This window comes from Schistosoma haematobium, chromosome ZW, assembly GCF_000699445.3.
Source record: "Schistosoma haematobium chromosome ZW, whole genome shotgun sequence".
Classification (NCBI taxonomy): Eukaryota; Metazoa; Platyhelminthes; class Trematoda; order Strigeidida; family Schistosomatidae; genus Schistosoma; species Schistosoma haematobium.
In genome coordinates, this window is record NC_067195.1 from 27932027 (window position 1) to 27956269 (window position 24243).

Sequence of the window (24243 nt, forward strand, 5' to 3'; positions counted from 1 at the left end):
TGACACTGTTACCTACGTCTGAATTAACTTTATTGCAACTATTTGATACTAGTTACAAACCAATTCATTGACGTGCTGGCTAAAATTACCCTCAAAGTAACCGAAAAGAAAATAATGACTTATTTGGCTTTAGAATGATTATTTTCACTAGAAAAAAATCACATACAATCTGATTCTAAACATCACTGTAGTGTTTTTACAAAGTACCCAACGAAAAAAAATCGTTCTCTTTTTTATCAATATTAATATTTAATAACTAAGCAAGTTATAAAGTATAACGAAAAATGACAAATGTGTGTAGATTAAAGTAAAAATGTTGACACTGTTGCTTGACTACTTGCTGTTTGCACGGACTTTCATTTTTTTAAAGAAAGAATTAGTTAATATAGCCTCATGTATTTTATGGCAAAATCATCTTATATTTCTTGTAACGTTGTCGTTGGTAATCGGATAATTTTATTTTTTCTTAATCAGTATAATTAGGTTCAATAGGTTTGTAAAGATTTCATAATTCATAGTCGGCTTGTATGTGTTTTGTTTAAATTATAAGTAAGGGATTTTGTGATTTTAGAAATTTCAATAGTCGACTGAAGCTAGACCACCATGGGAAACACGGAAGCAATTTCGTGGATTGGTTGAAGTTAAACATTAACACCGTTGGACGCCGGCCCAGTTGTCTAATGGTCATGCGCTCGCCTGCGAGACTGGTAAGTCATGGGTTCGAATCTTACGGGGTGCGGGATCGTGGATGAGCACTACTGAGGAGCCCCATACTAGGACGAAACGACCGTCCAGTGCTTCCAGGTTTTCCATGACGGTCTAGCTTCAATTGACTCATGATTTCAACTATTTAAATTATAAGTCATTATATGAATATGCCTTTACATACCACAATGCCCTCATTTATAGTAAGGCTTACCTATCTCTTTTCAGTATGGCCAAATTAGTTAAAAATTAGCTTTAAACATGCAGGACGATATCAGACTTTCAGAGGTGCAGTAATAAAATTATACAAAATGGAATAATTTTAAATGCCGGATTACTGAGATATTCGCTGTTTTCCTTGTTATATGACAGCAATGTTTTATGTAGCTCATTAAGTGAATGTGTTCTCATTTGTTTTGTTATTCCTCAGAGAAATTCATAACTGGATTCAAATTTTGTCACAACATTTACACTTTACATATTCTTCTTGTTCTCTTTTCACACTTTTTGTCTTCAGAAATTCCTATCCTCGTGTAGGTGTAAAGTGTAGCAATTTGAACAAATTGTTTTTTGGGCGAAATTCTCAATTTTTTCGTTACTGACCATTCGACATTTGAGTTAACTTTGGTTAAGCTAATGAATTTAAATAATTACTAGTCAAAGATTACTTACTTACTTATTTACGCCTGTTACACTTCATGAAGGGGCATAGGCCACTCACCAGCATTCTCCATCCAACTCTGTCCTGGCCCAACCTTTCCAGTTGTTCCCAGTTGCTATTGATCCTTTCCATGTTTGCTTCCAATTCCCGACAGAGTGTGTTCTTCAGCCTTCCTATTTTCCGTCCCCCTTCACGATTCCACATTAACGCTTGTCTCGTGATGCAGTTTGATGATTTCCACAATGTATATCCTGTCCACATCCAACGTCTTTCCCTTATCTCCTCTTTAGCTGGAAGTGGGTTTGTTCTCCCCCATAGTAGGCTGTTGCTGATAGTATCCGGCCAACAAACATTTAGTATCTTAAGTAGACAATTGTTTATAAATGCTTGCACCCTTTAGGTGATGGTTGTGGTAGTTCTCCCATTTTCAGCTCCGTACAGTAGAACTGTCTTGTCGTTCGTATTGAGGATTGTGACTTTGATGTTGGTTTACAGTTGTTTTGAGTTCTATATGTTCTTGAACTCTAAGGATGCGGTCCCTGCTTTGCTAATCTGTGCCTTTACGTCTGTATCAGATCCTCCTCGTTCATAGATGATGCCTCCCGGATAGATAAGTGAATGTTTCTACCACTTCGAGAGTTTCTCCATCAAGTATGATTGGGTTTGTGTTCTCCGTGTTGTATTTGAGGACCTTGTTTTTCCTCTTGTGTATAATGAAGCCTACTGATGCAGAAGCATCTGCTACACTGGCTGTCGTCGCCTGCATTTGTTACTGTGTATGGAATAAAAGATCCAGGTCATCTGCAAAGTTCAAATCGTCTAGTTGCATAAAACCTTTCCGTTATATTCTGTGCTTCTCCTCAAATATCAAGGTCTTCATAATCCAATCAACTACCAAGAGAAAGAGAAAGGGTGAGATTAGGCAGCTTTGTTAAAGATGGATATGTATAATTAACTCTATTTTTTATTGACTCACAGAATTGAACTAATCGTCCTGAATTCCTCAACTATTAAACACACCATGTCCACTTCGTTAGCTGTGTTTATACCATTAGCTTTGTTTAGTACGTTTTTAATAGGAAAATCGTAGAATATAATCAGGAACCATCGCTTTTATTTCAATAAGTAAACTACTGAATAATGCAGTGATGATCTAATTGGTCAGCTTGAAAACCAATCTAAGAAACATCAGTTTGTCTGTGAACTATCGCCATACATCAAATCGGCTTAAATGTCAATGGTAGGTACAACTGAATATGAAAACTTGGAGTAAATAAGCTCACAAGTTCTGAATTAGTTATAGGTGCTCAAAAGTATAACATATCAAAGTTAACTATAAATACTCGAATAAATTATAAGGCGTAATAAATTTTTTTTTAAAAGCTTTTGGTAAACGGATAGCAAGGAAACGAATCTAAAAAGTATGATTGCATAGTTGTTTAAAATAATAGTACTTCGAACATGACACAGAAGATCACTTGCGAGGTCATCAATATTATTTTAAGTACCCACTTGTTAGTCAAACAAGTAATTTTATCACGTACTGTAGTGCAACATACATTCTTTTAAAAACTCAACTTATCAGACCTTTTTGATTTGTATTTTATTTTAAAATGGCAGTTGGTTACATAATTTAGACTATCTAGCATACAAACTGTGATTTACTCTCTCTATTATTCCATCTACATATTTTCAGTGCACAGATAGGATTCCAAACTTTATTCATATAAGATGAGTACCTTTCGCCTATTTTTAATCATTGAAAAACAAACATTTGAAAGTTAGCAGATATTTAAAATTTTGTTTGATAATTGTATAACACTTCTTTTTCAAACAGACATGAAATATCAGAAAATGGAAGAAAAGAGAAAACAAGAAACAGATACAGTGTTTTCTTGGTCTGAAAATGCATTTCTTTCGTCAGATGAAGGTGTTTCGACCATTTCGGCTTCTGGTGAAACAGATGATCTTCGTAAACCAGAAGGTAAAACCAAATTTCATGCAAATTATTTCCACTTCATGAAATACTTAGTTTCACTATATAGCATGATGTGGTATACATGCTAAGGGTTGAATACTATGCTAAAAATTACTCAAATGTGTCAGAAATTCATCTTAGGAAGGACAGAATGTGTGTTTCATTGGTCAAGCAATACACAGGTTAAAACACTAAATTTGACTTTAATCGGGCACCGTTTAAATTAATTTATTTTCCGTTCAAGTGGTGTTTTTAAGAGGAGATTTCTTTTGAAACAGCTTTGATCGTTTACTTAGTTAAGGTGATAAACTAAAAAGTAATACCCATTAAAATCATTAGTCAAAAATCTCTAAACTCACTTCCTACTTGGAACGCAGACTGAATGGTTAAAATACGCATTCAACACAAATGCATTGATGAACTTATAGCAGCTGAAATGATTACAAATGTTGATGTAAATTACTAAATTTTCACTACCATTACTAGTGAATGCTTATGTCTTGTCACCACGTAGATTCTTTATTTTATATATAAACTCAACTAAACACATGCCCCGTAACATATAAGACTAAGAACCTTTTAATATCCATAGAAATAAAAGTTTGATCAGTGAAAAATAAACCCCAAAATATTGATGCACGACAAACTAATAATAAGTAAAACACGAATAAAAACTAATTTATAATGCTTTGAAAGTATTTTGGGGGAATTTTTGACAAACTTTGTTACTAGACTTATTGAACGTGTCTCTACTTTAAGAAAAGTAACATTAGAGTATACAAAAAACTCATTTTTCAAAGAAAACTCAACATTGATTAAAGTAAAATTTGGTTTCAGGGTTAATAGATCTCTCCTTACTTCTTAAACTTTCAAATCTTCGGATCCTAGTAGTGAGCTGGTTTTTACTGAGTTTAATAAATACACCGGCAGGTAGTCTAATAGCCTTAAATGTCTGTATTATCAAATTAGTTAAAATAGTATATTTTAAGTCATTAGGATCCTCAAGGATTGTTTCATAGCAGTCTAACAGTACTTTGTGTAAAATATATTACTATGTTTTACACTTATTTCATCTTCTACCAAAACATTTTATCAAAAGTCGTTTAATAGCTCCACATCTACAAAGGATGATTGTTAAACGTGAACATTACTGACACAATCCACCCATCAGAACTTTATTGTTGCACTGCTCTCTTTTTTTTAGTAAAAAGATTTCAAATTTTACAAACTTTGACTGGGAATAAAATAACTCATTCTATTCGTGTATTTTATTTGTATTTCGATGAATTAGCAGCAGTTTTACAGTCTGTTTCACAGGCTGATGTTACAGACCAAGAAAAACATCCTGTTGATGTTCATACTGTTCCAACCATGTTTACTTCAGTTGAAAATGCATCAGATCAGATATTAGTGTTAAGTCACTATGACGACGTCACTGAAGAAAAACCACATGTTCACTGGCAAGAAGCTTTGCTAACACATTTGGAATCAGTTGGCGTTCGTTTAGATTTGCCAACAAAGTTCAGTCAATTAGCAGACAAGCAAATCGAAGAACCAGATAGTCAAATAACAGAAGTTTTCATGAAACCAATATCTCAATATGTTGAACATAAATCTACTTCAACTGACAGAAAACAGATAAAATATGTCGTACAAGAATTATTAGATGCCATTGGACCACAATTCGTCGACATTGCTTTAGGTAAGCAAAACTATTATAGTAGCGTTTTATTATTCTTATTAAAAGTATGCCAGTATGATTCATAATTCTTCCCTACTAGGCAAAGGAGCTTTTTTCTTCCCATTAATCTGTATACTAATCTGATTTCTGAATAATGGTGAACTGAAACATTTGCTAAAAGTGAAAATTGCAAACAGCTTTTTTAATTATTTTTCCGTCCATTGACTTGGCCTAGTGTCTCACCACTAATTAGCTCTCATTAGTTATGATTTATTGAATTCAGCTTTTCATCAGCAATGAGCAGAATTATTCTGAAATTCACTGATAAATAAGGACATTTTATAATTTTCCGTATATATTAAGAAAGCACAAAACGATAGCACCATCCCAAGATACTGTGAAAAGATTCATTCAATTAACGATAATTTTACACCAGATCTTATTACACTCCAGCTCAAACTGTCTTTTATAAATGATTCAATGTATTCTCATAAAATGACTCTGCACCACTTTCTGCCTGTTTGTATTAGCCTAAAAATCTTCAAGTTAACTATTAATCAGATTGTATTTATGTATTATCAATAAGTAGAAATTTTTGAAATTATCACTCACTTAGGCACACCTAGTTTCCGCTATTCAAAGCACAAAGTCTCGGTACAGATTAGCTGCCTAAAGTAATTTGAATATGCAACAAACTGTATGTCCCTTTGTTAGCTATGTTCTTTTCACTTAGTATACATGAATCACAAATAATACTCGCCCGACCACAAAGCATTAGATGAGTAGCAAAAAAGTGTTTGAATCAATAAGCTACAATTAATTACCTAAATTCAAAACAATAGTAACCTTGCTACTAAAGAGTTAATTTTAGTATACAGTACTCGGTACAACGTTACTCACTAATAGAATGGTTTTTCATGAACTAGTAAACAGAAAGATTCGTTATAAACTGTAAATGGTCAGCACAAAAGCAAGCATGATGTTAATATATTAAATGGTGATGAAAATGAATAACAAAGAATCTAATATTCTATATCATCATTATAGAATTATTTACGACTACATTTCCTTATCAAAAATCTGAAACTGTTTTGCTTGATTTAACTTAGTTGAACAACTACTGCCAACTGATCGTGGAGAAATAATGGAAGATATAATTGAACCTAGAACATTTGATCGTAAGGAACAGACAATCTCACTTTTGAAGGATTCTCAAAGAGTTAGAACCATATCGACGGTAACACCTTCTCAATCCCCTCCTGTTCATAGTACAAATAAAAGTGGAATATCCGAATCTATAGATACACTGAGTACTGAGTTCATTATTCCACAAATCTTTCCTACTGAAGAAGACATGTCAACTGAGGAGGTCATCAGAGTTAGTAGAGTCCAAGAAACAGATGAAGCACTTAAAAAACGAGTCTCAACTAAACAATCATCTATAATGTCATCTACAATAGCAATGGAAGGTAAATATTTGGGTTTTCCCTGGTATTTGTGATCACACCCCACATATATGTTAATGTATAGTCGCCTCTTACATCTAATTTACAACAGTTTCTCTTTCTGAAGAATATAATGCATGAATAATAATGATATATTGACTACATTCTGTAGTGATTATAAATTAAGAGTTAAAAGCTGATATTACCTATGTCTATCATAGTGAATATGAATTACCCGATCGTATATTTAAATAATTTAGTACACATACTTTGAATAAAAGTGAGTGTAGAGCTTGATTTTTAATATGAAATCAAATTGTATATAGCTGTCTAAATTACAACTTCATCAGCGGACGAACTTCCAAGTAGGACATTATTTTAATACATTAAACATACTAAGATGAGACTAAATACTTTCCTAAAAGGCACAAAATATTAGGTTAATTAGTAGTCGCCATCATAACCTGTAACACTGATAACTATGACATTGATAACTATAACATTGAATAACCACAAGGTATGATTCAATTTGCAATGAAGGTGAAAATAATAAACATCCAACCACTTAAATTTGACAGACTTTTATTAATTTATCATGTTCAGATGTTTAGCAGTCTGATGGACGAACATAATACCTGAAATTAAATAAACATCACCAAAACAATTAAGTAGAAACTACTTCCAATAGTCGTCCCTCACATTTTGTTGACTTATTTCTTTAGAAAATTAGAATTAATCATCATTAAATCTGGCAAGATTTCACTTATTTGTTTATACGTCTAAATACTATCAAAGTTCAGCGTCAAAAGTATATTAGGTCAAGTACAAAGTTGACTGAGATACAGTATGCCGTCATGCAGTGAAATTCTACTTGTAGAAATCTTCGATTCATTCATAATTCTGTTGAGAAGTTTGCTTGTTGATCGATAGAATCATTGTTCACTTCAAATGTACACCTCCTAAAATGACACAATTTATTTGAAGGGGAAATTGTGAAAAATTCTTAAGCAGTTCTTTAAGAAATCGTGCTTACCACTTTACGTCTTGGATCTAACCCAATACAAGGTTTTAGTGTGAACTGATGAAGAATCCCAAAACACGTAGCACTAGATATCCAGTGCCTCATAGATTTTAATAGTTCACTTGTTGATTATCATTCAGATTTAAAATTAGTATATTTTTGCTGATTTTTTAGGCATATGTATACATCAGAAGTAGTTTAATAGTTCTGTATATGTGACTTTTTCATTTGATATGGGGATTTATTTTTTTACCGAGTAAAACTTTTGAACCACTAAATCAACCACTTTAAATGAATATTCGTTTTGCCTTCATAACAAAGAGAAGCATGTACACCAATATAGTTTTACAAAGTTCAATGCTTTTTCAATAAGCTAATAGTAACAATTAGTAACGACTTTCAAGCCCAAGTTAATAACTAGTTATCATTATTTCTTTATCGTGAGTGCACTAATCATTAAAATCTTTATAAGATGAATACAGAACAAATTGTAAACATGTTTGCCTAAATTTAATAATAGCACATGCCTTATGGAACGTTTCAATATTTTAGAAGACAGCTACATATCTCCACAAGAAGTGAATGAAGAATTCCCTGTTCCGTGGTTAGAAAACTTGCAGGATGAAGAATCATTCGAAAATGCTTATCAGAGAGCAGTACTAACCAACAATATTCAACAAATCGACAGAGTTCAAACTTGTAAAATCACAGAACCTGAAGTCTTAAAAATGAAATCTGATATTAAAATACCTCACACCGTGAACGAACCTCAGATTCCATCACCATATAAGTCTCATTCAGATTCGGTCAGTACCGAAGTGATCCAATCAATGCCGAAAGAATCGCGTGAAATCGAAGAAGTTGAGGAAGTTCTACCTGACGGTACGGTTGTCACAAAACGCACAGAATCTGAAGAAACAACTCTCTCAGTTACTCCGGATGAATGGAAATTGGGTGTACAGGCAGCAATTGAGTCTGGAGGTTATTTGGTTGAAAAACCAGAAGAAATCACAGAAGTAAGTTAACAGGATTAACTTTCATTTTATTTGTTAAGTGGTTCACAGGTCCTTAATAATAACTTTTCTGAGTTTCAACGAGTTCTTGAATATATATCTGATTGAAAAAGTTCTCCACCTGATGTTACGGTATCATGTGAACAACCTCAAACTTTAAAAAGTCGTCACAACTCGCTTGACTAGACAGTTACATTACATTAAATAAGAAGTTATAATAGATTCAGGTTGTTCACACCGTCTTTCACCATTCAGTAAGAGTGTTATGTTCAGCTCTTTTAACTTTTTTTCTTTTCATGTAGTGTGTAAATTCTGTTTATTTGAGTGCAATGTCTATTAGAGATTTCATTTTAGGTTACTGAATTTATTCACGACTTTCTGACGTGTACACATCTAATATTAAACGATCTAACATAACGGATAAGAAACACATGAAGAAAATTTAGGGTTTGAAATCAGGCCTTTAACGGAAACTGAACTATCATATGTAGCATCCTCCTAATTAATAAACAAAAACGATATCTGCAAGGGCTGAATATAATACATTCAATAACTGACAATTGAGCTTGAACTGACAAACATCAACTATTCAATATGCGGTTTCCGTTTTATTATTGATTTTTACTCTAGACCCAGTGGTTGTTACTTACCTGAGTTACTCCTGTTACCCTTCATGGAGGGGCATAGGCCACTCACCAGCATTCTCCATCCAACTCTGTCCTGGCCCAACCTTTCCAGTTGTTCCCAGTTGCTATTGATCCTTTCCATGTTTGCTTCCAATTCCCGACAGAGTGTGTTCTTCAGCCTTCCTATTTTCCGTCCCCCTTCACGATTCCACATTAACGCTTGTCTCGTGATGCAGTTTGATGATTTCCACAATGTATATCCTGTCCACATCCAACGTCTTTCCCTTATCTCCTCTTTAGCTGGAAGTGGGTTTGTTCTCCCCATAGTAGGCTGTTGCTGATAGTATCCGGCCAACAAACATTTAGTATCTTAAGTAGACAATTGTTTATAAATGCTTGCACCCTTTAGGTGATGGTTGTGGTAGTTCTCCCATTTTCAGCTCCGTACAGTAGAACTGTCTTGTCGTTCGTATTGAGGATTGTGACTTTGATGTTGGTTTACAGTTGTTTTGAGTTCTATATGTTCTTGAACTCTAAGGATGCGGTCCCTGCTTTGCTAATCTGTGCCTTTACGTCTGTATCAGATCCTCCTCGTTCATAGATGATGCCTCCCGGATAGATAAGTGAATGTTTCTACCACTTCGAGAGTTTCTCCATCAAGTATGATTGGGTTTGTGTTCTCCGTGTTGTATTTGAGGACCTTGTTTTTCCTCTTGTGTATAATGAAGCCTACTGATGCAGAAGCATCTGCTACACTGGCTGTCGTCGCCTGCATTTGTTACTGTGTATGGAATAAAAGATCCAGGTCATCTGCAAAGTTCAAATCGTCTAGTTGCATAAAACCTTTCCGTTATATTCTGTGCTTCTCCTCAAATATCAAGGTCTTCATAATCCAATCAACTACCAAGAGAAAGAGAAAGGGTGAGATTAGGCAGCTTTGTTAAAGATGGTGGTTGTGACTGTTTGTAATTTCGCGTAATAAAATATTATATAGCGCATACTCTAGTTCCAAATTATCATTAGTGAATGGGGTATCTGGCATAACGCGATACAGTCTGAGTACATCGTATCAATCGAGTATCCAGTATCCAGTCTCAGTTACCGACCGTATAATCGTATTATACTAGTATTTCGTGGAAACAAGAAAACCTTTGTATTCTCCCGCTTTATCAGAACCGGGTAAGGTTGTGCAAACAAACCTAAATTTTTTTAGCTGTTTAGATTAAATTGAACGACACTTTGATTTTTAGCTTCTCAGAATAACGTAGTTCTATGTTAATCTAACACCATTTTCTTATTTTAGGTGGAACAAGTTGAAGAAACACTAGCTGATGGAACTATAATAACTCGCTTAATAACAACAAAAAAAGTGGTTGATAGAGTTTTTGAACGTTCAATTTCAGAAGAGCAGTCCGTATCATCTGGTGTGAATGAAGAATTGTTTGTAGAAACAGATTCAACGATACCTGAAGTTTCAACTACAGAAGACCAATTTTTCTATCATGGTAACATTTTTAGAAGTGAAATTGTTTAACTGTAAAATGTACAATTTCTCGTTTTAAGTGTAAAAGAGTTATTAAAATCTAGAAAAATAAATGGACTTAATCTCAACAATCTATAAGGCTGTATTAATGAAGAATAGTTCTAAAATCCCATATTCTTATTATGGCTGTGTCATGGTATCTATCAAAAAACAAAATAGATAATATTAGAACCTTTATTCTATGTGAACACTGAACACAATTTTATAATATTCATGTTAGCTAGTGAATAGAATATAGGTCTTTTAGGCAAAATATTGACGGATCAGTTTATCAAATATTTCAAACTAAACGGAAGGTAGGTAATATTAATATAAAACTAATAAGTTTTTATAATCACTTCATATAGTTGATATAAAGACGATCATATTATCACAGTGTGCAATTGGCTAGAATGTAGCCCATGTGAAATAAAATTTACGCTTGTATGTGCATGTTGCTTGGTAGTTTATGATTATGAACAAGTTGAAAAGCACACTCAATCAGATGCATATCTCCCCAAAAACTACCTAGATAGTCAGATTGTAATATTGAGCATTTTATCCTTAGTTTACATGATTAAATGTTCACTTAGTTTTTCAGCTTGCTTCTTCAGAAATGATATATACCTGAATTGCGTGATGGTTATGTTATGCCTTTGTTTAAAGTTTTTGCGTTGCATCTGGTTTCTGTTACTTTTTTGTTTGTTTTTTTCTTTTCCTTGAAAAACTCTATCAACAAATCTAATTTTCATTCAACAAAATCCTAATGCGAACCACGTACTATAAACAAAGACCAAAAACTTCAAGAAGAACAGAATAATGACTTAAGTAAACCAGGGACTATTTTACCAAATTTAACAGACAATAAACGGAAAGAGCAAATAACTATTTCAGAGACTGGTAGAAAAACCAACGATATCAAAGATATACTAACTGAAAATGAAATACAAGTTACACAATCCGGGCATGATGGAAAATCAACACACGTATTCAAGGAAGAATACATAATTTCAGCAGAAGAAACAGAACATACAGAAACAAGGAAAAATAGACAATTACAACACGCAACACTAGAGCAGGAAGACTACACAATAGGCGAAGCAAAAATAGAAGAAAATACAAACGAAACGGAACGAAAAATAGCAGCTATTAAAACAAATTCAAAGGACCTAGAAGAAATTGACGGCGGCGCCATCAAAAATCAATATCCAAAGAAACGAAGTACGAGAGAAATATCCTTGATGAAAACCAAATACAAAGCGAAATAGGAATAAGAAACAAAATAAAAGAAACAGCGATGAAAGAAAGTAAAACAAAAAACATGACACACATGAAAAGTCAAAAAGATGAAAAAGAAGAAAAACAAACACATGAAAATCAACAAACAAAAACATATGAACTGAAACAGGAAACAGCAACAAAAAGATATCAAGTACAAAAAGAGGAACAAAAAGCCAAAAGAGCAACATATAAAAAAGGTGAACGTCAGATGCAGGGGAAGATGGTGAAGTTGGTGAAGGCGTATTTGAAGGGGAGACGGAAGCCGAGTCGGCAGTCGAAGTGTTCGGTGAGAGATTGGGGCAAGTTGAAGCGGACGCAGAAAGTGAAGCGGTAGAACAGGTTGAATCGGAACGTGTGTCTGTGTTCGCTCCAGTCGAATTGGAGTCTGAGGCGCTTGCAGAGACTGCAGCACAACCGGAACGGGAACGATTGGTTGAGCGTGTCGGTGAGACGGAGGCGGAATATGGTGAAGTTGGTGAAGGCGTATTTGAAGGGGAGACGGAAGCCGAGTCGGCAGTCGAAGTGTTCGGTGAGAGATTGGGGCAAGTTGAAGCGGACGCAGAAAGTGAAGCGGTAGAACAGGTTGAATCGGAACGTGTGTCTGTGTTCGCTCCAGTCGAATTGGAGTCTGAGGCGCTTGCAGAGACTGCAGCACAACCGGAACGGGAACGATTGGTTGAGCGTGTCGGTGAGATGGAGGCGGAATATGGTGAAGTTGGTGAAGGCGTATTTGAAGGGGAGACGGAAGCCGAGTCGGCAGTCGAAGTGTTCGGTGAGAGATTGGGGCAAGTTGAAGCGGACGCAGAAAGTGAAGCGGTAGAACAGGTTGAATCGGAACGTGTGTCTGTATTCGCTCCAGTCGAATTGGAGTCTGAGGCGCTTGCAGAGACTGCAGCACAACCGGAACGGGAACGATTGGTTGAGCGTGTCGGTGAGATGGAGGCGGAATATGGTGAAGTTGGTGAAGGCGTATTTGAAGGGGAGACGGAAGCCGAGTCGGCAGTCGAAGTGTTCGGTGAGAGATTGGGGCAAGTTGAAGCGGACGCAGAAAGTGAAGCGGTAGAACAGGTTGAATCGGAACGTGTGTCTGTGTTCGCTCCAGTCGAATTGGAGTCTGAGGCGCTTGCAGAGACTGCAGCACAACCGGAACGGGAACGATTGGTTGAGCGTGTCGGTGAGATGGAGGCGGAATATGGTGAAGTTGGTGAAGGCGTATTTGAAGGGGAGACGGAAGCCGAGTCGGCAGTCGAAGTGTTCGGTGAGAGATTGGGGCAAGTTGAAGCGGACGCAGAAAGTGAAGCGGTAGAACAGGTTGAATCGGAACGTGTGTCTGTGTTCGCTCCAGTCGAATTGGAGTCTGAGGCGCTTGCAGAGACTGCAGCACAACCGGAACGGGAACGATTGGTTGAGCGTGTCGGTGAGATGGAGGCGGAATATGGTGAAGTTGGTGAAGGCGTATTTGAAGGGGAGACGGAAGCCGAGTCGGCAGTCGAAGTGTTCGGTGAGAGATTGGGGCAAGTTGAAGCGGACGCAGAAAGTGAAGCGGTAGAACAGGTTGAATCGGAACGTGTGTCTGTGTTCGCTCCAGTCGAATTGGAGTCTGAGGCGCTTGCAGAGACTGCAGCACAACCGGAACGGGAACGATTGGTTGAGCGTGTCGGTGAGATGGAGGCGGAATATGGTGAAGTTGGTGAAGGCGTATTTGAAGGGGAGACGGAAGCCGAGTCGGCAGTCGAAGTGTTCGGTGAGAGATTGGGGCAAGTTGAAGCGGACGCAGAAAGTGAAGCGGTAGAACAGGTTGAATCGGAACGTGTGTCTGTGTTCGCTCCAGTCGAATTGGAGTCTGAGGCGCTTGCAGAGACTGCAGCACAACCGGAACGGGAACGATTGGTTGAGCGTGTCGGTGAGATGGAGGCGGAATATGGTGAAGTTGGTGAAGGCGTATTTGAAGGGGAGACGGAAGCCGAGTCGGCAGTCGAAGTGTTCGGTGAGAGATTGGGGCAAGTTGAAGCGGACGCAGAAAGTGAAGCGGTAGAACAGGTTGAATCGGAACGTGTGTCTGTGTTCGCTCCAGTCGAATTGGAGTCTGAGGCGCTTGCAGAGACTGCAGCACAACCGGAACGGGAACGATTGGTTGAGCGTGTCGGTGAGATGGAGGCGGAATATGGTGAAGTTGGTGAAGGCGTATTTGAAGGGGAGACGGAAGCCGAGTCGGCAGTCGAAGTGTTCGGTGAGAGATTGGGGCAAGTTGAAGCGGACGCAGAAAGTGAAGCGGTAGAACAGGTTGAATCGGAACGTGTGTCTGTGTTCGCTCCAGTCGAATTGGAGTCTGAGGCGCTTGCAGAGACTGCAGCACAACCGGAACGGGAACGATTGGTTGAGCGTGTCGGTGAGATGGAGGCGGAATATGGTGAAGTTGGTGAAGGCGTATTTGAAGGGGAGACGGAAGCCGAGTCGGCAGTCGAAGTGTTCGGTGAGAGATTGGGGCAAGTTGAAGCGGACGCAGAAAGTGAAGCGGTAGAACAGGTTGAATCGGAACGTGTGTCTGTGTTCGCTCCAGTCGAATTGGAGTCTGAGGCGCTTGCAGAGACTGCAGCACAACCGGAACGGGAACGATTGGTTGAGCGTGTCGGTGAGATGGAGGCGGAATATGGTGAAGTTGGTGAAGGCGTATTTGAAGGGGAGACGGAAGCCGAGTCGGCAGTCGAAGTGTTCGGTGAGAGATTGGGGCAAGTTGAAGCGGACGCAGAAAGTGAAGCGGTAGAACAGGTTGAATCGGAACGTGTGTCTGTGTTCGCTCCAGTCGAATTGGAGTCTGAGGCGCTTGCAGAGACTGCAGCACAACCGGAACGGGAACGATTGGTTGAGCGTGTCGGTGAGATGGAGGCGGAATATGGTGAAGTTGGTGAAGGCGTATTTGAAGGGGAGACGGAAGCCGAGTCGGCAGTCGAAGTGTTCGGTGAGAGATTGGGGCAAGTTGAAGCGGACGCAGAAAGTGAAGCGGTAGAACAGGTTGAATCGGAACGTGTGTCTGTGTTCGCTCCAGTCGAATTGGAGTCTGAGGCGCTTGCAGAGACTGCAGCACAACCGGAACGGGAACGATTGGTTGAGCGTGTCGGTGAGATGGAGGCGGAATATGGTGAAGTTGGTGAAGGCGTATTTGAAGGGGAGACGGAAGCCGAGTCGGCAGTCGAAGTGTTCGGTGAGAGATTGGGGCAAGTTGAAGCGGACGCAGAAAGTGAAGCGGTAGAACAGGTTGAATCGGAACGTGTGTCTGTGTTCGCTCCAGTCGAATTGGAGTCTGAGGCGCTTGCAGAGACTGCAGCACAACCGGAACGGGAACGATTGGTTGAGCGTGTCGGTGAGATGGAGGCGGAATATGGTGAAGTTGGTGAAGGCGTATTTGAAGGGGAGACGGAAGCCGAGTCGGCAGTCGAAGTGTTCGGTGAGAGATTGGGGCAAGTTGAAGCGGACGCAGAAAGTGAAGCGGTAGAACAGGTTGAATCGGAACGTGTGTCTGTGTTCGCTCCAGTCGAATTGGAGTCTGAGGCGCTTGCAGAGACTGCAGCACAACCGGAACGGGAACGATTGGTTGAGCGTGTCGGTGAGATGGAGGCGGAATATGGTGAAGTTGGTGAAGGCGTATTTGAAGGGGAGACGGAAGCCGAGTCGGCAGTCGAAGTGTTCGGTGAGAGATTGGGGCAAGTTGAAGCGGACGCAGAAAGTGAAGCGGTAGAACAGGTTGAATCGGAACGTGTGTCTGTGTTCGCTCCAGTCGAATTGGAGTCTGAGGCGCTTGCAGAGACTGCAGCACAACCGGAACGGGAACGATTGGTTGAGCGTGTCGGTGAGATGGAGGCGGAATATGGTGAAGTTGGTGAAGGCGTATTTGAAGGGGAGACGGAAGCCGAGTCGGCAGTCGAAGTGTTCGGTGAGAGATTGGGGCAAGTTGAAGCGGACGCAGAAAGTGAAGCGGTAGAACAGGTTGAATCGGAACGTGTGTCTGTGTTCGCTCCAGTCGAATTGGAGTCTGAGGCGCTTGCAGAGACTGCAGCACAACCGGAACGGGAACGATTGGTTGAGCGTGTCGGTGAGATGGAGGCGGAATATGGTGAAGTTGGTGAAGGCGTATTTGAAGGGGAGACGGAAGCCGAGTCGGCAGTCGAAGTGTTCGGTGAGAGATTGGGGCAAGTTGAAGCGGACGCAGAAAGTGAAGCGGTAGAACAGGTTGAATCGGAACGTGTGTCTGTGTTCGCTCCAGTCGAATTGGAGTCTGAGGCGCTTGCAGAGACTGCAGCACAACCGGAACGGGAACGATTGGTTGAGCGTGTCGGTGAGATGGAGGCGGAATATGGTGAAGTTGGTGAAGGCGTATTTGAAGGGGAGACGGAAGCCGAGTCGGCAGTCGAAGTGTTCGGTGAGAGATTGGGGCAAGTTGAAGCGGACGCAGAAAGTGAAGCGGTAGAACAGGTTGAATCGGAACGTGTGTCTGTGTTCGCTCCAGTCGAATTGGAGTCTGAGGCGCTTGCAGAGACTGCAGCACAACCGGAACGGGAACGATTGGTTGAGCGTGTCGGTGAGATGGAGGCGGAATATGGTGAAGTTGGTGAAGGCGTATTTGAAGGGGAGACGGAAGCCGAGTCGGCAGTCGAAGTGTTCGGTGAGAGATTGGGGCAAGTTGAAGCGGACGCAGAAAGTGAAGCGGTAGAACAGGTTGAATCGGAACGTGTGTCTGTGTTCGCTCCAGTCGAATTGGAGTCTGAGGCGCTTGCAGAGACTGCAGCACAACCGGAACGGGAACGATTGGTTGAGCGTGTCGGTGAGATGGAGGCGGAATATGGTGAAGTTGGTGAAGGCGTATTTGAAGGGGAGACGGAAGCCGAGTCGGCAGTCGAAGTGTTCGGTGAGAGATTGGGGCAAGTTGAAGCGGACGCAGAAAGTGAAGCGGTAGAACAGGTTGAATCGGAACGTGTGTCTGTGTTCGCTCCAGTCGAATTGGAGTCTGAGGCGCTTGCAGAGACTGCAGCACAACCGGAACGGGAACGATTGGTTGAGCGTGTCGGTGAGATGGAGGCGGAATATGGTGAAGTTGGTGAAGGCGTATTTGAAGGGGAGACGGAAGCCGAGTCGGCAGTCGAAGTGTTCGGTGAGAGATTGGGGCAAGTTGAAGCGGACGCAGAAAGTGAAGCGGTAGAACAGGTTGAATCGGAACGTGTGTCTGTGTTCGCTCCAGTCGAATTGGAGTCTGAGGCGCTTGCAGAGACTGCAGCACAACCGGAACGGGAACGATTGGTTGAGCGTGTCGGTGAGATGGAGGCGGAATATGGTGAAGTTGGTGAAGGCGTATTTGAAGGGGAGACGGAAGCCGAGTCGGCAGTCGAAGTGTTCGGTGAGAGATTGGGGCAAGTTGAAGCGGACGCAGAAAGTGAAGCGGTAGAACAGGTTGAATCGGAACGTGTGTCTGTGTTCGCTCCAGTCGAATTGGAGTCTGAGGCGCTTGCAGAGACTGCAGCACAACCGGAACGGGAACGATTGGTTGAGCGTGTCGGTGAGATGGAGGCGGAATATGGTGAAGTTGGTGAAGGCGTATTTGAAGGGGAGACGGAAGCCGAGTCGGCAGTCGAAGTGTTCGGTGAGAGATTGGGGCAAGTTGAAGCGGACGCAGAAAGTGAAGCGGTAGAACAGGTTGAATCGGAACGTGTGTCTGTGTTCGCTCCAGTCGAATTGGAGTCTGAGGCGCTTGCAGAGACTGCAGCACAACCGGAACGGGAACGATTGGTTGAGCGTGTCGGTGAGATGGAGGCGGAATATGGTGAAGTTGGTGAAGGCGTATTTGAAGGGGAGACGGAAGCCGAGTCGGCAGTCGAAGTGTTCGGTGAGAGATTGGGGCAAGTTGAAGCGGACGCAGAAAGTGAAGCGGTAGAACAGGTTGAATCGGAACGTGTGTCTGTGTTCGCTCCAGTCGAATTGGAGTCTGAGGCGCTTGCAGAGACTGCAGCACAACCGGAACGGGAACGATTGGTTGAGCGTGTCGGTGAGATGGAGGCGGAATATGGTGAAGTTGGTGAAGGCGTATTTGAAGGGGAGACGGAAGCCGAGTCGGCAGTCGAAGTGTTCGGTGAGAGATTGGGGCAAGTTGAAGCGGACGCAGAAAGTGAAGCGGTAGAACAGGTTGAATCGGAACGTGTGTCTGTGTTCGCTCCAGTCGAATTGGAGTCTGAGGCGCTTGCAGAGACTGCAGCACAACCGGAACGGGAACGATTGGTTGAGCGTGTCGGTGAGATGGAGGCGGAATATGGTGAAGTTGGTGAAGGCGTATTTGAAGGGGAGACGGAAGCCGAGTCGGCAGTCGAAGTGTTCGGTGAGAGATTGGGGCAAGTTGAAGCGGACGCAGAAAGTGAAGCGGTAGAACAGGTTGAATCGGAACGTGTGTCTGTGTTCGCTCCAGTCGAATTGGAGTCTGAGGCGCTTGCAGAGACTGCAGCACAACCGGAACGGGAACGATTGGTTGAGCGTGTCGGTGAGATGGAGGCGGAATATGGTGAAGTTGGTGAAGGCGTATTTGAAGGGGAGACGGAAGCCGAGTCGGCAGTCGAAGTGTTCGGTGAGAGATTGGGGCAAGTTGAAGCGGACGCAGAAAGTGAAGCGGTAGAACAGGTTGAATCGGAACGTGTGTCTGTGTTCGCTCCAGTCGAATTGGAGTCTGAGGCGCTTGCAGAGACTGCAGCACAACCGGAACGGGAACGATTGGTTGAGCGTGTCGGTGAGATGGAGGCGGAATATGGTGAAGTTGGTGAAGGCGTATTTGAAGGGGAGACGGAAGCCGAGTCGGCAGTCGAAGTGTTCGGTGAGAGATTGGGGCAAGTTGAAGCGGACGCAGAAAGTGAAGCGGTAGAACAGGTTGAATCGGAACGTGTGTCTGTGTTCGCTCCAGTCGAATTGGAGTCTGAGGCGCTTGCAGAGACTGCAGCACAACCGGAACGGGAACGATTGGTTGAGCGTGTCGGTGAGATGGAGGCGGAATATGGTGAAGTTGGTGAAGGCGTATTTGAAGGGGAGACGGAAGCCGAGTCGGCAGTCGAAGTGTTCGGTGAGAGATTGGGGCAAGTTGAAGCGGACGCAGAAAGTGAAGCGGTAGAACAGGTTGAATCGGAACGTGTGTCTGTGTTCGCTCCAGTCGAATTGGAGTCTGAGGCGCTTGCAGAGACTGCAGCACAACCGGAACGGGAACGATTGGTTGAGCGTGTCGGTGAGATGGAGGCGGAATATGGTGAAGTTGGTGAAGGCGTATTTGAAGGGGAGACGGAAGCCGAGTCGGCAGTCGAAGTGTTCGGTGAGAGATTGGGGCAAGTTGAAGCGGACGCAGAAAGTGAAGCGGTAGAACAGGTTGAATCGGAACGTGTGTCTGTGTTCGCTCCAGTCGAATTGGAGTCTGAGGCGCTTGCAGAGACTGCAGCACAACCGGAACGGGAACGATTGGTTGAGCGTGTCGGTGAGATGGAGGCGGAATATGGTGAAGTTGGTGAAGGCGTATTTGAAGGGGAGACGGAAGCCGAGTCGGCAGTCGAAGTGTTCGGTGAGAGATTGGGGCAAGTTGAAGCGGACGCAGAAAGTGAAGCGGTAGAACAGGTTGAATCGGAACGTGTGTCTGTGTTCGCTCCAGTCGAATTGGAGTCTGAGGCGCTTGCAGAGACTGCAGCACAACCGGAACGGGAACGATTGGTTGAGCGTGTCGGTGAGATGGAGGCGGAATATGGTGAAGTTGGTGAAGGCGTATTTGAAGGGGAGACGGAAGCCGAGTCGGCAGTCGAAGTGTTCGGTGAGAGATTGGGGCAAGTTGAAGCGGACGCAGAAAGTGAAGCGGTAGAACAGGTTGAATCGGAACGTGTGTCTGTGTTCGCTCCAGTCGAATTGGAGTCTGAGGCGCTTGCAGAGACTGCAGCACAACCGGAACGGGAACGATTGGTTGAGCGTGTCGGTGAGATGGAGGCGGAATATGGTGAAGTTGGTGAAGGCGTATTTGAAGGGGAGACGGAAGCCGAGTCGGCAGTCGAAGTGTTCGGTGAGAGATTGGGGCAAGTTGAAGCGGACGCAGAAAGTGAAGCGGTAGAACAGGTTGAATCGGAACGTGTGTCTGTGTTCGCTCCAGTCGAATTGGAGTCTGAGGCGCTTGCAGAGACTGCAGCACAACCGGAACGGGAACGATTGGTTGAGCGTGTCGGTGAGATGGAGGCGGAATATGGTGAAGTTGGTGAAGGCGTATTTGAAGGGGAGACGGAAGCCGAGTCGGCAGTCGAAGTGTTCGGTGAGAGATTGGGGCAAGTTGAAGCGGACGCAGAAAGTGAAGCGGTAGAACAGGTTGAATCGGAACGTGTGTCTGTGTTCGCTCCAGTCGAATTGGAGTCTGAGGCGCTTGCAGAGACTGCAGCACAACCGGAACGGGAACGATTGGTTGAGCGTGTCGGTGAGATGGAGGCGGAATATGGTGAAGTTGGTGAAGGCGTATTTGAAGGGGAGACGGAAGCCGAGTCGGCAGTCGAAGTGTTCGGTGAGAGATTGGGGCAAGTTGAAGCGGACGCAGAAAGTGAAGCGGTAGAACAGGTTGAATCGGAACGTGTCTGTGTTCGCTCCAGTCGAATTGGAGTCTGAGGCGCTTGCAGAGACTGCAGCACAACCGGAACGGGAACGATTGGTTGAGCGTGTCGGTGAGATGGAGGCGGAATATGGTGAAGTTGGTGAAGGCGTATTTGAAGGGGAGACGGAAGCCGAGTCGGCAGTCGAAGTGTTCGGTGAGAGATTGGGGCAAGTTGAAGCGGACGCAGAAAGTGAAGCGGTAGAACAGGTTGAATCGGAACGTGTGTCTGTGTTCGCTCCAGTCGAATTGGAGTCTGAGGCGCTTGCAGAGACTGCAGCACAACCGGAACGGGAACGATTGGTTGAGCGTGTCGGTGAGATGGAGGCGGAATATGGTGAAGTTGGTGAAGGCGTATTTGAAGGGGAGACGGAAGCCGAGTCGGCAGTCGAAGTGTTCGGTGAGAGATTGGGGCAAGTTGAAGCGGACGCAGAAAGTGAAGCGGTAGAACAGGTTGAATCGGAACGTGTGTCTGTGTTCGCTCCAGTCGAATTGGAGTCTGAGGCGCTTGCAGAGACTGCAGCACAACCGGAACGGGAACGATTGGTTGAGCGTGTCGGTGAGATGGAGGCGGAATATGGTGAAGTTGGTGAAGGCGTATTTGAAGGGGAGACGGAAGCCGAGTCGGCAGTCGAAGTGTTCGGTGAGAGATTGGGGCAAGTTGAAGCGGACGCAGAAAGTGAAGCGGTAGAACAGGTTGAATCGGAACGTGTGTCTGTGTTCGCTCCAGTCGAATTGGAGTCTGAGGCGCTTGCAGAGACTGCAGCACAACCGGAACGGGAACGATTGGTTGAGCGTGTCGGTGAGATGGAGGCGGAATATGGTGAAGTTGGTGAAGGCGTATTTGAAGGGGAGACGGAAGCCGAGTCGGCAGTCGAAGTGTTCGGTGAGAGATTGGGGCAAGTTGAAGCGGACGCAGAAAGTGAAGCGGTAGAACAGGTTGAATCGGAACGTGTGTCTGTGTTCGCTCCAGTCGAATTGGAGTCTGAGGCGCTTGCAGAGACTGCAGCACAACCGGAACGGGAACGATTGGTTGAGCGTGTCGGTGAGATGGAGGCGGAATATGGTGAAGTTGGTGAAGGCGTATTTGAAGGGGAGACGGAAGCCGAGTCGGCAGTCGAAGTGTTCGGTGAGAGATTGGGGCAAGTTGAAGCGGACGCAGAAAGTGAAGCGGTAGAACAGGTTGAATCGGAACGTGTGTCTGTGTTCGCTCCAGTCGAATTGGAGTCTGAGGCGCTTGCAGAGACTGCAGCACAACCGGAACGGGAACGATTGGTTGAGCGTGTCGGTGAGATGGAGGCGGAATATGGTGAAGTTGGTGAAGGCGTATTTGAAGGGGAGACGGAAGCCGAGTCGGCAGTCGAAGTGTTCGGTGAGAGATTGGGGCAAGTTGAAGCGGACGCAGAAAGTGAAGCGGTAGAACAGGTTGAATCGGAACGTGTGTCTGTGTTCGCTCCAGTCGAATTGGAGTCTGAGGCGCTTGCAGAGACTGCAGCACAACCGGAACGGGAACGATTGGTTGAGCGTGTCGGTGAGATGGAGGCGGAATATGGTGAAGTTGGTGAAGGCGTATTTGAAGGGGAGACGGAAGCCGAGTCGGCAGTCGAAGTGTTCGGTGAGAGATTGGGGCAAGTTGAAGCGGACGCAGAAAGTGAAGCGGTAGAACAGGTTGAATCGGAACGTGTGTCTGTGTTCGCTCCAGTCGAATTGGAGTCTGAGGCGCTTGCAGAGACTGCAGCACAACCGGAACGGGAACGATTGGTTGAGCGTGTCGGTGAGATGGAGGCGGAATATGGTGAAGTTGGTGAAGGCGTATTTGAAGGGGAGACGGAAGCCGAGTCGGCAGTCGAAGTGTTCGGTGAGAGATTGGGGCAAGTTGAAGCGGACGCAGAAAGTGAAGCGGTAGAACAGGTTGAATCGGAACGTGTCTGTGTTCGCTCCAGTCGAATTGGAGTCTGAGGCGCTTGCAGAGACTGCAGCACAACCGGAACGGGAACGATTGGTTGAGCGTGTCGGTGAGATGGAGGCGGAATATGGTGAAGTTGGTGAAGGCGTATTTGAAGGGGAGACGGAAGCCGAGTCGGCAGTCGAAGTGTTCGGTGAGAGATTGGGGCAAGTTGAAGCGGACGCAGAAAGTGAAGCGGTAGAACAGGTTGAATCGGAACGTGTCTGTGTTCGCTCCAGTCGAATTGGAGTCTGAGGCGCTTGCAGAGACTGCAGCACAACCGGAACGGGAACGATTGGTTGAGCGTGTCGGTGAGATGGAGGCGGAATATGGTGAAGTTGGTGAAGGCGTATTTGAAGGGGAGACGGAAGCCGAGTCGGCAGTCGAAGTGTTCGGTGAGAGATTGGGGCAAGTTGAAGCGGACGCAGAAAGTGAAGCGGTAGAACAGGTTGAATCGGAACGTGTGTCTGTGTTCGCTCCAGTCGAATTGGAGTCTGAGGCGCTTGCAGAGACTGCAGCACAACCGGAACGGGAACGATTGGTTGAGCGTGTCGGTGAGATGGAGGCGGAATATGGTGAAGTTGGTGAAGGCGTATTTGAAGGGGAGACGGAAGCCGAGTCGGCAGTCGAAGTGTTCGGTGAGAGATTGGGGCAAGTTGAAGCGGACGCAGAAAGTGAAGCGGTAGAACAGGTTGAATCGGAACGTGTGTCTGTGTTCGCTCCAGTCGAATTGGAGTCTGAGGCGCTTGCAGAGACTGCAGCACAACCGGAACGGGAACGATTGGTTGAGCGTGTCGGTGAGATGGAGGCGGAATATGGTGAAGTTGGTGAAGGCGTATTTGAAGGGGAGACGGAAGCCGAGTCGGCAGTCGAAGTGTTCGGTGAGAGATTGGGGCAAGTTGAAGCGGACGCAGAAAGTGAAGCGGTAGAACAGGTTGAATCGGAACGTGTGTCTGTGTTCGCTCCAGTCGAATTGGAGTCTGAGGCGCTTGCAGAGACTGCAGCACAACCGGAACGGGAACGATTGGTTGAGCGTGTCGGTGAGATGGAGGCGGAATATGGTGAAGTTGGTGAAGGCGTATTTGAAGGGGAGACGGAAGCCGAGTCGGCAGTCGAAGTGTTCGGTGAGAGATTGGGGCAAGTTGAAGCGGACGCAGAAAGTGAAGCGGTAGAACAGGTTGAATCGGAACGTGTGTCTGTGTTCGCTCCAGTCGAATTGGAGTCTGAGGCGCTTGCAGAGACTGCAGCACAACCGGAACGGGAACGATTGGTTGAGCGTGTCGGTGAGATGGAGGCGGAATATGGTGAAGTTGGTGAAGGCGTATTTGAAGGGGAGACGGAAGCCGAGTCGGCAGTCGAAGTGTTCGGTGAGAGATTGGGGCAAGTTGAAGCGGACGCAGAAAGTGAAGCGGTAGAACAGGTTGAATCGGAACGTGTGTCTGTGTTCGCTCCAGTCGAATTGGAGTCTGAGGCGCTTGCAGAGACTGCAGCACAACCGGAACGGGAACGATTGGTTGAGCGTGTCGGTGAGATGGAGGCGGAATATGGTGAAGTTGGTGAAGGCGTATTTGAAGGGGAGACGGAAGCCGAGTCGGCAGTCGAAGTGTTCGGTGAGAGATTGGGGCAAGTTGAAGCGGACGCAGAAAGTGAAGCGGTAGAACAGGTTGAATCGGAACGTGTGTCTGTGTTCGCTCCAGTCGAATTGGAGTCTGAGGCGCTTGCAGAGACTGCAG

General features: G+C 44.1%; 2 protein-coding genes across 2 annotated transcripts in view; both read left to right on the forward strand.

Annotated features, from left to right (window-relative positions):
- The window catches only part of ANK2_4 (Ankyrin-2), an 88107-nt gene extending 75377 nt beyond the window's left edge, over positions 1–12730 (forward strand). The window contains exons 28-33 of the mRNA XM_051210900.1: positions 3204–3350; positions 4639–5046; positions 6135–6494; positions 8044–8507; positions 10434–10635; positions 11445–12730. Coding sequence (XP_051070926.1) covers positions 3204–3350; positions 4639–5046; positions 6135–6494; positions 8044–8507; positions 10434–10635; positions 11445–11920 — 2057 coding nt within the window. The 3' untranslated portion in view covers positions 11921–12730. The remainder of the gene's footprint in view (positions 1–3203; positions 3351–4638; positions 5047–6134; positions 6495–8043; positions 8508–10433; positions 10636–11444) is intronic.
- Positions 12731–20404: 7674 nt separating this feature from the next.
- ANK2_5 (Ankyrin-2) lies at positions 20405–23828 on the forward strand. Its single transcript, XM_051210902.1, has one exon. The coding sequence runs from the start codon at positions 20644–20646 to the stop codon at positions 22522–22524; it is 1881 nt and encodes a 626-aa protein (XP_051070927.1). The 5' UTR covers positions 20405–20643; the 3' UTR covers positions 22525–23828.
- The last annotated feature ends 415 nt before the right edge of the window (positions 23829–24243 follow it).

Excerpts from the sequence above, each read along its gene's own strand:
- ANK2_5 (XM_051210902.1), top strand. The coding sequence starts at position 20,644 with ATGGAGGCGGAATATGGTGAAGTTGGTGAAGGCGTATTTGAAGGGGAG.